This window comes from Struthio camelus, chromosome 15 (assembly GCF_040807025.1).
Source record: "Struthio camelus isolate bStrCam1 chromosome 15, bStrCam1.hap1, whole genome shotgun sequence".
Classification (NCBI taxonomy): domain Eukaryota; kingdom Metazoa; phylum Chordata; class Aves; order Struthioniformes; family Struthionidae; genus Struthio; species Struthio camelus.
Window position 1 is genome coordinate 7611550 of NC_090956.1, and position 13871 is coordinate 7625420.

The 13871-nt window shown below is 39.4% G+C and overlaps 1 protein-coding gene across 2 annotated transcripts in view; it reads left to right on the forward strand.

The window, feature by feature from the left end:
• The window catches only part of PRKAR1B (protein kinase cAMP-dependent type I regulatory subunit beta), a 106667-nt gene that overhangs the window by 54546 nt on the left and 38250 nt on the right, over window positions 1-13871 (forward strand). For both annotated transcript variants that reach the window (XM_068909058.1, XM_068909057.1), the window contains exons 5-6: window positions 7491-7552; window positions 8302-8348. In XM_068909058.1, the coding sequence (XP_068765159.1) occupies window positions 7491-7552; window positions 8302-8348 (109 nt within the window). The remainder of the gene's footprint in view (window positions 1-7490; window positions 7553-8301; window positions 8349-13871) is intronic.

Consider the following 13871-nt stretch of genomic DNA (forward strand, 5'->3'; position numbering starts at 1 on the left):
CCATTTTCCACCAAAACTTTTGGTTCCAGTGAAGTGGTATTTTTCTGCAGAAAAATACGCTGTTACCAAATATCTAAGCAAGGCCTTCTGATATGCCCTGAATTTTATGATGAGAGGTGATATGAGTGATGAGAAGTCAGTATATAGTCTTACTGCAGTTATTTATGCAGAAGTGCATGCCTAGTCATGCATGCATACACACAGAACGTATTTTCTGTGCATTGTGCATGGAGTTTCCTCCAGCTGCCTGCAGGCTTGTGCTCCCCTGCTTCTACTCACTCTGCAGCTGAGCACAGTCGCACTTCATCTCGCCTGCTGAGGGAGGGAAGCTCTGTGCCAAGTAGGGTGGAAGGGGCTTGCGGAGGTCCCTAGTGCAACTTCTTGCTCAGAGCAGGTCCAGGTAGAGCAGGCTGCTCAGGGCCTTGTCCAGGCAAGTTATGAGATTTCCCTCCCTCTTGTGGGCCCCTGTGCCAGTGTTTGACCACCCTCATAGTAAAAACTTTTTTCTCTATGTCAGGTCAGAATTTCCTTTGTTCCCACTTATGCCCGTTGCCTCGCATCCTTCTGCTGTGCACCTCTAAGAAAAGCCCGGCTCAGCCTTCTCTACACCTCCCATTAGGCAGCTGTAGACAGCAGTAAGGTCTCCCCTAACCCTTCTTTTCGCAAGGAATAAACACAGTCCTCCCACCCTCTCTTCTGCTGTCCTGTTGTCCAACCCCTGGACCGTTTTGGTGGCCTCTGCTGGACTTGCTCCAATTTGTCCATGTCTGTCTTGTGCTGAGGAGCCCAAACTGGACATGGTAGCCCAGATGGTGTCTTAAAAGTGCTCAGCAGAGGGAAAGATTCAGTTCGCTCAGCCTACTCACTACAGTCTTATCTCAGTGGACGATGGCAGATAGATTGATTTCCATGGGAAGATCCTTACAGAAACTCTCTGAAAGCTCTTTTTATCATGGTGAAGATGATGCCGACCATTGACTTGTAGACGTGTAAACAGCCTGTAAAGTAAATTGATGCTACGATTGTAAAATTTCATTCAGTTCATTCAGTGTAATAATTTTTGAACCTGTAAAAGGAGTTCATAAAACAATAAAAATGCAAATTCTTCACAGAAATAAAAGATAATTTTTTTATTTCTTTCTGTTTCCTGCGCCTCTTAGCTATGTGGACTAGCGACTTAAGAAATGCTATGGAATTAGACATGGACTTCAGTTTTAACTGACTATTTAGAATGTGTTTTCATGTCCAGTTTCGAAGACTTAATGGTCATTACAGTAAAATTAATATTATGTCTTAATTGTAATAATGACTAAACATCGGCCATTACAGTGAAGTAATTGTATTCTCAATTGGTAATAGCTTTGTATGTTGCTATAATAAATTTGTTGCTGTCCTAACAGGAAAAAAATTAATGGAAGTAGCTGCATAATGTTTTCATTTGGGCTTCAGCATTGACTCTGTTATGTACCATGACACCATGTATTTGATTATAGTAATTGCAAGCTGTGGGCCTTTAATTTTAAATGCCTCTAAAAAGGAATATTTTCTTTTCCCTGTGTGTGAAGTATTGCTTTTATTCTCAGTACTCAGTAAATAATAGTAATTGTTTCTCTGTGGTTTTGGTACTGTACATCAGCAGCGACATGCAACATGCTTCAGAACAGTCTAAATTGAAGCCTTATACTTAGATGGTGTGCACCACATTGCACAGACCCTCACATTTTATTCACTGATAAAGTACTGCATTTATTCCTTTATTACATGGATGTTAATTGAACACAGTTTTATGTCTTGAATTCTGTGCTTCTTTGCTGTAATTGCTAGAACAGTTGTTAGAAAGTCGTTACCTCTTCAGGAAACGAATCATAAGAAAATCTTAGATACACAAGCAAAGAGCCCCCTTGCACCTCCCAAACTTCAGAACTCTTAAAAATAGTACCCAGAGATAAGAGTTTACAGCTAAAGAAAGATGGAGTTACTATCAACCCTGCTTACTAAACTTTAAGGGTATGCAAATGAGAGAGGTTTAAAACACTGAAATCTTCAGGCTAACGCAGTCCTACTCTGAGAAAATGTCCCCTGTCTTTTGTTGAATTACGTCAGAGCAGCTATGTACCTTTTAAACCCATTCTTAACAGTACAGAGGGTTTTGTTAGATAGCAAAACAAGCAGAAGTTTGTATAGTACACATATGGAACGCTTTCTGAGTTTGCCTGCACAATGAAATTGCTCTGATTGAACTCTGACTAATTATAACCTGCAGATAAAACAAGGATTTTCCATTTTTGTCTAACACATATACATTTTGTCTATTCCATTTTTCCTTTGCTGCAATGCATTCAGCACAGCAAGGCCTGGAAAGAAATCTGATTGTGAAACTGATAAATTGTCTTACATAGTTTCCCTATTTTGGCCATTGCCATGGTCTGGTTCGGAAAGTGCTTGGAATCCTCGTTCTCTCGCTTTGTTTTAACAAGCTCTTGTTCTCAGTTGCCCATTGCCAGTACTGTATTACCTACAGCGCACATAATTTTTTTTTTTGTCTATCCTGTATTCTGCGTTGACTCCAAACAGCCTCAGTGTAAAAGCAGATGAGATGATTTATTTTTATCATTTGCTTTTCCTCGTGAGAAGGAGAACCTCTTGGGCCTGCCCTTTCTGCTAACTTCCTCTTAGCATAGTCATTTACATCTTGGCAAACAGGGTGTATAAAATGCTACTGAATCAAATCTGCAAAGTATGTAATTTTTATTTTGCAATCACTGTGACAGATTCTTTGCTGGTATAAATAGCTGCAGTCTCATTGATTGGAGTTCTCCCTTTTTGCACGAAGAGGGAATTGGCTCAGCCTGTACAGGTGTCAAGAAGTCATACGAATGACAGACAACAGAGATCAGGCCCTACAATTTCAGGTCTGATTTGAGTTATTTGCAGTTCTCCTGCACACTTTAGGAAGACACTTTACATGTTAAAACTAGCTGTAAGCCTTTGATATGTTTGACCTTTAAAAAAAAATTCTTTTAAATGTTGATATTTCTTAAGAAGACATAGTATTTTTTGATGGAAGAGATAGAGATTTCATGTCTAAACATATTTCTTGGTTTCACTTTGTTGGACTAGTTAACTGCTCTGGTAACAATCTTTTCCTGCAATTTGTTTTTGGAGGATAATATCAAAAAGTTACAAAAAATTAAATCCCTGTGGAAAATATTAGTAATAGAATCCTGCTAGCCTCTCTGGAGCCAACTGTGGAAATTCATGTACATGAGTCCCACCTGCAGCAATAGTTCCAAGTAAAAAATTGTCCATGATACCTTCTGATTGGAACAAATGTTTGGCTCCAAGGGCCGTGAGCAACTTCTCTGGAAACAGGTAGGGAGGCTGTGAAAAAATTGCAGAGCATATCAAAAGTTTTCCCTCTGGAAAAGTAGAGAAAGAGTCCTCTGAGCACTGATGCTGCACCCGGGAAGCACTGGGTGCACCCAGTGCACCTCTCTGGACTGCAGCCACGTGAAACATCTGCTGAAATACCCGAACTGATGCCCCATGTTCTTCTTCCATCACCTGAATAAGTCCTCTGGAAACATGGCAAATGGTATGTTTTCACTTGAACAAAATAAGGAAATCCCTGTTTACAATTTTCATTACAGCACAATAATAAAAACCCTGGCATAATGTCAAACCCTTTCCATGTCAATTCAGAAGGCAGCGCAGCATTAACACAGTCGGTGTTAACAGTTACGTATCTGGTGTAGAGGCAGAAGACGGAGACTGCATATGTTCTTGGTGGTGCAGCTCAAATAGAGACTATGAAATCATGGTAGTTCAACACTGGGTGAAGACCTAACTAGTGATTTTCCAGCTTTCTGTTTACACTGTATTAAAACCTGCTTGTACTTGACAAAATTTTGGCTGTTAGGAATGTGTATGTGTGTCCGTGCCTAATTATTTGTATGTAACAATGCCTTCAAAACCAACAAATACAACTTTCTACTGTAGCAGAAGTGCAGGAGAAGTTGGCTTCACTCTTTTCTTTATGGTGGGCTGCGTTCAGCACTGTATTTGTAAGAATTTTTTCTACCTTAATGGTCAAAGGAATGTTTTGAATGACTTTGAAACATAAACAAGCAGGTGAATGGTGCAGGATAAAAAATAGCAGATGATAGGCCATATTTTTGGCCCTGCTTATATTATCTATGCCTTTGGTGAGTGCCACTGATTTTATGCAGCCCATTCAGTATTTAACGCCTTGTTTTCTCTACTTACTACAGACCCAGGACAATTGGTGAACTGAATATGGAACATAAGGCATTTATTGAGGAAGGGAAAAAAATGTTTGCTTATTGTAATTTCAGATTTTGGCTCAGCTAGATTGAGAACAAATTTTTCAAATTTTCAACATATTTTGGCATGCTGATCTTTCGAACATTTTTTGTTTTTATTTCGGACAACGCAAAAAAAGGCAATACGAAAAATTTCAGAGTAGATTCTACGCTTAATCTGAATTGAATCAAAAGCCAGATTTCATGTGGTTACCTTAAGCATTTGGTTCATTAGGAGATGATAATTTCCAGAAGGGTGGTTTTCTTTGGTGGTTTTCTTTCTTTCTGTGTGCCCCAATTTTTGGCTGTCAGACTTGTAGGTTGAGTAACTTCGAAGCTGCAAGCTGATCCATATCATTTGAGAGCTGAGTCTGTTTAATGAATCTCAAATTGAGCATCCAAAAGCAGAAACACTCCAACTCATTAATCACTGTGAGAGATCTAGGCCTAATCATGTAAATTAAGAACAATAGTTCCATAATAGAAAAGAAGCATGACTACGTGTTTCCAGAGACCGCCATGATACTATTGGTCACGTATGTTTATGTATCAACAATATACCCTTGTTTCTTTTTGGAAATGTAAATCAACATCACCATGAGTTTGCACATGTGTATATTTATATGTATTTTAGGCTAATATTTGATGACATGTCTTTCAAAGGTCTCTTAAAAATCCAGGGCTTGGTGTAATAAGATGAAGACTTCCCTGAAACACATTACATATGTGATGCTGAGAGGCAGCAGAATATTAGTGTAAAACTGCTGTTTCTGAAAATAGACTTTGAGTTCATTACACCTTCAGCTTAAAGTTTTAATCTATGAGTTCTAAAGTGTTTTTTGGTAAAAGTAAAAAGTGGTGTAGAAACGTAAAACATTTTGGAGAAGGGTGCAGTGCTATGCATAATTTATTGGGCACTCTTTGTACAGTCAATTGTTAAGTTATAAATAAAATACAACCTTAAAACAAAGATTTGCTGACATTGTGGGTAGTTATTTCCTCTATATTTCTATTCCAAAAAAAGTTTCCAAGTTTGAACAAACAGTCACATTTTGGTCTGGTTATTGATATTCACAGTGTCATTTCTATTTTTGGATGTATCACATTGAAAACTTTATTCTGTACCACGGAGAATGCCTTTTCCTCCAGTAAATGTTCCATAGGCTGCAAAACTATTCTTAAAGCACTGCAAAGTGCCTAGGCACAGCAAAGGGGAAATCAGAGGGAAGCAAATGAGGCTCTATGATGCCGAATTGTCAGGTCCTAGAGCTCCTGAAGAACAGTATGACTTGCCTCACTGACGTAACATCCCTCTCTGTACTAGCTCAGTACCTAACATCGTGGCTCTTTCCTCCAGTGCCTCTGAACCGCGGCTCCTGTTGCTTTAGGTTAAGGGCGCGGAGTGTTGGCACAGCAGCCCGCTCTACAGCGTACACCAAACACATGCTTGTTTTCTGCCAACAGAGAACCCTCTCGAACTGGAGAAATTCTGAACCCATTTAGGCTCATTTAAAATGAGCTTAGTGGATGCAAGAATGCAGTCTATAGACTTTTCAGAGTAATTTATTATAGGTCTTTGCATCACTACTCAGGATGGGGTGAGAAAGAGGTCTCCCTGGAAGCTCTGAGTAAGCTTTTTACCAGTGGCAGAGATATTTCCTGAGTGTGGGTAGGGATAACACATGGTGGGCCTGATGAAACAGCAGGAGCAAAGCATACTATCCTAATATGAATCACGGGCTAAGCATCACTTGCAAGCACTCTGGAGCAGCAGGAGATGCCTGGTTTCACATCCCCCAGCTCTCCTACAGTGGTACTGACACAGAGCTGTGTTACTCCGCCTCAGCCCAAGGTGCAGAAACATTCTAGCTACTTAGGAGAAAAAGATACAACCAGTTTGAGCTTATGAGTGAAACATTTCCTAGAACTGAGCCTGAGTAAATTCTGGAACAGCTGAACAGGAAATAAGCTAATAATGGGATTTTAGAATATGCATTTCCCATATAAGGTGCTGTAGCATGGACTTGTTGCTGATCTCCTGGTTATTTTGATGAAAATTTTAGATTCCGTCACTGCTTGAACTCATTTATGATTATGAGGCGTTTGCAGCATTTTATGTCCCAGACCGAAGCGTTTCATCTCGCCTGTATCAAAGGTGGCCCATGGATGGACCATTCCTGGACCAGACCAGGGAAGGGACTTGTTACAGTTCTGCTTTGCTGCCTTTTGTTTGTGTTGGGGATCTGTTTCCTTTAGCCCTTAATATTGATGCATAGGAAGTGGAAGAGAGGTGGGGAGAGGCAGGTTCAGTACAGTGGAGGCTTCTCAAAATCAGTTCCCCCAAACCTGGTGTGGGGAAAGGAAGCCCTGGCTCCACAGAGCCTGCTGTCTCCCTCAGTAAACAAAGGACTGGATTTGGGCAAGTTGCCCAAAGTGTTGGTGCAGGGTGCATTCTCGCCCTTACTGCTCTGCCTGGCCTTTTAAGGATATGTGACAGTATGCTTAAGAGCACAGTAAGGTGTGTAATTCAGCAATGATTAATGAGTACAAGGCTGTTCTGTAGCTTTAGTGTTTCTGTAGCATTGGTCAAATTCCCTTCTCACTAGTAACTCACTAAAGTGTAACTAAGATTTTCAGAGCTTGGGCTCCCCTCCTCTGCACTGTAAGTGTAACCTCTGGCCAGCTCTTATGCTATGTTAATGTAGAGTCATCTACCTTTCCAAATGTACTTTGCATTGTGGAACAGGTTTTGCTTGTAAATGTAAGGCCAGATGTTCAGAAGAGTAGAGCTCCCATTTAGGCATCTAGCAGTTACTGCTGTGACACATACTGATCGCATCTGAAAATCTGAAATCTCTCTGCTTAGAGAATGAAATATTCGGGCTGGCTAGTTTGTGCAGCGCTGTAAGAAGTGTCCTATATGCATATAATTCAGGAGTTCTTTCAAAATAACTTGCGCTGGATCGCTGTCTCACTTAGTTTTAAACCACGGATTGTACCAAACTAGTTATTTTGATTTCTTGCTAAGCAGGGGCTTACTTTCCAGTTACAACTAACATTTTCCTTTTCCTTTTCTGCAAAATCTGTTAATGAAGGCTTAATGAAACAGTGAATGCAAGTCTAAGAAATAAATCTGATTCGTTAACAAATCTTTTTTTCCTTTTCCAGTGACATATTTGATGCCATGTTCCCTGTTACGCACATTGCAGGAGAAACAGTCATTCAACAGGGTAATTTTTCTCCTCTTTTTTTTCCCTTCCATGTTTGCTAAGATTGTACAATTCACATGTCTCCATCTGAGATTTCATCCTCTTTCTTTGCTTAATGAGAAGAACGACTATATTCCAAAAGTGTGTTAAGTACACACTACAGCTATGTCATAAGTTCATTCATGCAAGGACTATCTTTTGCTATACATTTGTAGAAGCATTGGTACATCACCAGGGTTTTGTAGTACCACAGTGAGCCAGATACATATGCTTCTACTTAAAGTGTTCGTTTCTTAAGTAAAGATACTCAGCAAGTAAAGCGCAGCTTAGCATGAGCAGGGGTGGCACAGCCTAGCTGGGAGTAACTAGAGATGGAAAATATTTCTATGGTTGTTGGGACTGTTCAACACCTCATTGTGCTGTATCATAGTTATCACATTTGGCAACTTACCTGCACGCTTGCAGCATGTTGTGGAGGACTTCATTATCCTCAGGATGTATTAAAGCCTCTTGTGTGTTTACACTGAATGAAGTGTTGAATCAATCAAAAGAGATAAATTAATGCAATTGAAAGGTATTAATAGGAAGAAATCCTAGTGATATTTTGATTTATGAAGGAAAATAGGCAAGGGCACTTAAGAATATGAATCTCCTGTTAACTAATCAGGTGTACAGACCTGTGCAAATACGTACAGAATTAAATATGGAGACAGGAACTTACAGTTTAGAAGACCTTCAGGAAGCAATCATCATTTGTATTTTGCTTCTAGGTGATGAGGGAGACAACTTCTATGTGATTGACCAAGGCGAGGTGGATGTAAGTTTTTACTAACTTCATTTGGAAACATGCAAGTATACTTGCACAGTCTAGTATTTATTCTGAATACATGGTAAAAGTTTATGCTCATGATGCTGGCGTACAGCTTGATCCAGCAATATTCTGTGGTTCTGTATCCTTTGTTCTTGACACAGATTTAACGGGTTTGCTCTCATTAGTTGGCTTTTGTTGTGTTAAGTCATTTGTGCATAATTTTATAGTTGACATGCTTTATATCCTAGCTTATTTGTCCTTTCCAAGCAGGAAAATATGGTATCAAAACCAAGCAAATGACATTATCTTTAGAAGTCCAACCACACCTGGAGGTGTGCAGTCTTTGGCAGAGCAGGCCACCATGCTGGAATGCACCCGAGGGTTCAGATGAACCATAAGGAAAATATTTTCTTTAATCAGCTAGCTTAGCTCATGTGCATTTTTTTTTCAAATTGAGATACAGCCTCAGGTAGCTAGTTTCGTCTTAGAAACCTTAATTTGCTTTTAAAATTAGGTCCACGTATACGAACAATGCAGCATATTAAGAAAGCAAGGATTATTTTGTAAGTATAAAGCAAACTGTTAGACCACAAAATGTTTACAGGAGTTTGTGGTGGTTTAATCAGCAAGTCTCTGAAAAGAGGCTTCCTTCTGAACCTGCCTTCCAATTCTTAATCTGTTCACCCCTTATCGTTTTCTTATTGTATGAAACGGACCCTTTTGCAGTTTCCTGTGGTACAAACTTCTCATTTGATTGAATCCTCTAGAAACCGTGTATTATATATCCACAGTTGTCAGGTAGGATGGGCTTGCTCATTAGCGACGTTGGCATTCAGACACCCAGATGCATTTTGTTTGGAGTATTTAAAGAAGAGAGTGATTTATTTTAAATCCAGGCAGGAGGCATACAGTTATTTTAGTGAAAGTTATTTTTTTTAGAAGTCTGTTTGTGTCAGGAGACCGTCTAATTGGTATTGTTGGGAATTGAGAAACCTCACTTGCTGCCTCTGCTTCTGGAAGTTGCTTCTCAGGAAATCCGTCTGACTCATTGTTCCTATCAGGCATACCTCTCAATAGCAAACATTGCCACATCGACAGTGCCAGAAAATAAAAGGGTAGTATTTATAGAACAGTGCTAAAATTTATAGTCTTAAAATAATTCATTAGAGCCCAATGCTGAGTTTAATGACTTCACTGGCTTTGAATCAGATCCACAAACATACGCAAATGCACATATTGAAGTTATAGGTTAATCCTCTTTAAAAATAATCTGTTCTCGCTTGGGACCTTTAGGAAAGTATTCTTCAGTATTTGGCTCAGGGTTGGAGGGGGTCTGGATGACAACAGAAAACGGTCTGCAAAACTCTTGCAATTAGTTGCAAAAAAGAAATCTGCCAAATGTATATATCCCTCTTACACACACAGTGGTGACAAAATGGGGAAAATAAATGCCCAGGGTCTAGCCAGCTTTGTCAAAAGCTTGCAAAACTGTTGCACAACACGGTTTATGGGTTTTCTGTAACTGGTGGTTGCCAGCAGTGACCAAGGTGGCTTGAGAAGCACTTCTTTAGCGTACCGGTTGCTGTATTCTTTGTCAGGTAAAAGGGTGTCTTCGTTTCCTTTCCAGATATATCCTGACATCTATCTCAGAAGTCCCTTCGTTATGTCATGTTAGTTGTGTATAAGAGGTTATTTTTTTTAATGGAAGGTTGAAATTCTTTTGTAAATAATTGTGACCACAGATGGCCCAAGAGGAAACGTGTTTAGATCATTTTTCATTGATGGTCCCTTTAGTTCATGAAAGTGTTATTCAGAATAATCTTATATTTGGTTCCCAGAAAGTTTCAAGGGCCTTGGAAGCTTCTAAGATGAATTTGGGATAAAATTTTAAAAATTAGCACAGTAACTAAATGGCCTCAGACCCGCTGCAATGCAGTTACGTGTAGGCTCTGAAGCTGCATAGATGTTTTTGAAAATTTTGTCTCAAGCCCCTGATTTGACAAGGTACATAAGCATCAGTCTACCTTTAAGCATGTGAGTAATTCTGTTGACTTCAGTAGGACTCATATGTTTAAAGTTAACTGATCTCATGAGTACTTTCCTGAACAGACAGGCTCGCTCACAGTTTTGATAGATGAAGATCAAAGTGTACAGCGCTGTTTTACAGTGTTAGTGTTGAAGGCAGAATTTTTCTTTGTATTCTAAGTAGTTTGCAGTCCTCCAGTCAGTTGTGTGATACAGGCTGTTTTGCAGCCTGCCTTCTTGTAACATGTTTCCTGCCTAGTCTATGAGATTTGCAACAGCAGATTTTCTAGGGAGTAAATGAAGCTGCTTACAATGAAATAACTGTGGTTCGCTGCATAGATCATACCTTCGCTGTCACAAGCATCCTCAACCCCTGTACCCCTAGTCGTTAAAATCAGGTTGTACCTACTAGGAAAATGGTCAAAACGGATAGATCGACAGTAATAATGTCATCCTGACACTTCTCAGGTGTGTGTACAGGCACTTCTCAGTCATGGGCTGTGGGACTTGGGAGATGACATTTTGATTGTGCATATTCCAGTGACAGCCAACCCCCCTGACCCTATAAGCTGCTTGCAGAAGTCTGCATGTGACCAACTCTTACAGCGCTGCCTCTGACACCCCCTTCATTTGTTTGCACCTTACTACTGTTGTTCCCATCTCTTCAGCCAGATACGCTCCTCCCTAAGCCTATTCTACATCTTCAGCCAGAAAACACACTGGTTTCCTTTGCAAGGTGCTGTGGAAGGCACAAGAAATCCAGGAGCAATTTACTACACTTCAGCTACTCCATGGTAACTACAGAAGTTACCTGTGGTAACTCCGTGTGCTGTGAAACATGCAGGGAAGCGAGCCTTTTATTCCCTCCCCACACAAAGTCTGTCCCAGGGCACTTAGTGCCGTGGCTCATGCACAGTAACTTGCTCCTGTGTAAAGCAGCAGCTCCCCGATCCCATAGGTGCGCACTATCATGCTATACGTACTGCTCCCCAGAACAAAGTTCTTCTATTTTCTGGGCAGCAGTGCTAAAATCCTTATTGTCTGAAGAAAATCCAGGCTGCTAGTAAGTGAGCTGCAGTTCATTTAAGCCTTGCCAGATACTTTTCTGGCATGTTTCCACACTTCTCCAAAAAAAAAAAGAGCTACTTGGAGAGTAGACAATTGACCCCGAGACTTTAAGCCTCAAGCCATTTTCTTTCTGCCTAGTTCAGCTGGTGTTGGCAAATGCATTGAGGCCTTTTAACCCCTGGCCACGCTATCTGCTTTCATCATTTCCGTGATCTGCACAGAAGTGGCAGGTGTAACAGGACTATGGATTTGAGGAGCAATTTACTCTGAGAATATCATGACTGATAAACAAACAACTGCATTTTCCATACACATGCAAAGATGCACATAAAGGAGATGGCGACTGCCATCATAAAATTTCCATCCCCTGGAAGAAAGTCAACCAAGCAACTGAAAACGACCAAACCAACAACCAAATCAAAAAATGAAAGTAGCATGCAGTGTTTTGAGTAAAAGAAAAACTAATCACATGTTTTTTACTGTTGGAGTATTGGAATAAATGCCCAAAGGACAAGTAAGAGGATTCTGATGATTTTCTTTAGAAATAATCTGGGCCAAATTTTATGTAAAATTTAATAAAATGTTATTATATTTAAGAATAAGTTATCTTCAATGCTCAGACTGGCTTAGGGTATAAACAAGCACAGTTAGCATATCCATAACAAAGTAACTGTACATTTACCAGTTATTACTACAGACAGCCAAATAAAACGCAATACAATTCATTTGGCAAGCACAGTGCCCAGCTCAGCGTGAACTGTGGGCTAAGGGAGAAAAGCACGCATTTCCATATGTAAAGGAGAGTGTTTTTAATATCACTGCCCTCTGGCAGTGTTGAAGATTTGCAAGTATATGGCAACTGATGTGAAGTCAATCAAAATGGACATCCAAGGAGGTGCTAGTAGCCCTTTTACCTGACTTTAAAGAAACCAGTGTCCTCAAAGAACGCACAGGCTGTAGGAGCTGACCAAGAAAGATTCTTGGCTGCTGGCTGTTATTTTCAGAGACTTTCTTTAGGGTAGCTTGTCATCTGCCTGTATAGTTGCTTAGCTGAAGGGGGAGTAAACCGTCACCTTACTGCTTTGCACTACTTCCTAGGACACCATTGGTAAAGAGGAGATGAGGAAGGAGTAGGTCTGGGAGCAATCTGAGTTTGTTCCTCTCATACACTGGGTACTATAAACCAGGTATGGTTTAGTCCCTGGCCAGAGCAAACACTGGACTGGAAGGGACATTATAACACAATCAGTCACGGTCTTTCTCCTTGACTGCCTAGGGGCAGCACAATAATAGATCGTCCACTCGTTGGAGGAGAATCGTTACCTCATGGTTTGGACCTGCATATGGATAAAGTCTATGCTAGGTAGATAATGGCTTGAGGTTTTATGTCTCAGAGGTCAATTGTCTACCGGAAGCTTTTCTGCTCAGAGAAATGTGAACATATGCCAAAAAGTATTTGGCAAAGCTTAAATTATAGTTTCCAGTAAAGATGTTGAAAGTACCTGCTAAAGTATGTGTCTTGCAAAAATCTCTAATCCATATTTCTAAATATAAAAATGACTTCCTGTTTATTATTTTAATCTTATAACCTCACATTTTTTTACTTTAAAAAGCAGCATCAACTACCCTTCTAAAACAGATGTATTTTTCTTTTTTCTTTTTCTTTTTTTTTTTTTTAGACTCAACAACTTCCTATTCTATTTAATATCACAGCACCTCTTTCCGCAGGCATTTTCAGGTTTTCTTCTTGTAAAACAATAACAGCTAAAATATAGCATACTGAAAATCAAAATTAAAACCTTTCAACATTTTCTTAAATAACCTAACATTTACTGTATTGAGTTATATTTGGAGCTATAAATCAATATTGTGGACGATAGATAAGATTATCTTCTGATTGTAGGTCAAATCTTTTTGAAGCCCTTAGTTGTATATACAGATTGTCGAGTTTGTATAAACAAAATGAAAATTACATTTATGTGATAATAGTGCTGGATTTTGAAACTAGTTCTGTTTTACTGTTAGATTCCATAGGTTGCTTTTTATTTGAATTCCTCTATCATTAATAGAGGGATAATAGAGGAATAATTCTAATTTCAGAAGGATGCTTCTGGAAATTTTAAACAGAACATTTTAAATTATGGTATTTTCAGCTTTGAATTTTTAAAGATTCTCAAGATAATCTTCAAGTTAATATATTTATACAAAGAAAATATTGGCTGTGTTGGAGAAAAATCACCCACATGTAAATACCCGTCCTGTCTAAGACTTGTTTATTTTTCCAGTAACAAATAAGCCTCATCTTCATTTTTAGATAATGAATATTAAGGCTTGAGAAGACACAAAGCACAAATTATTACAAACAGATCCCAGGGAGGGGAGGAGATGTAAGATCTGAAAGTTGCAGTGTCTGGAACAAATTATATTCTCCTTGTA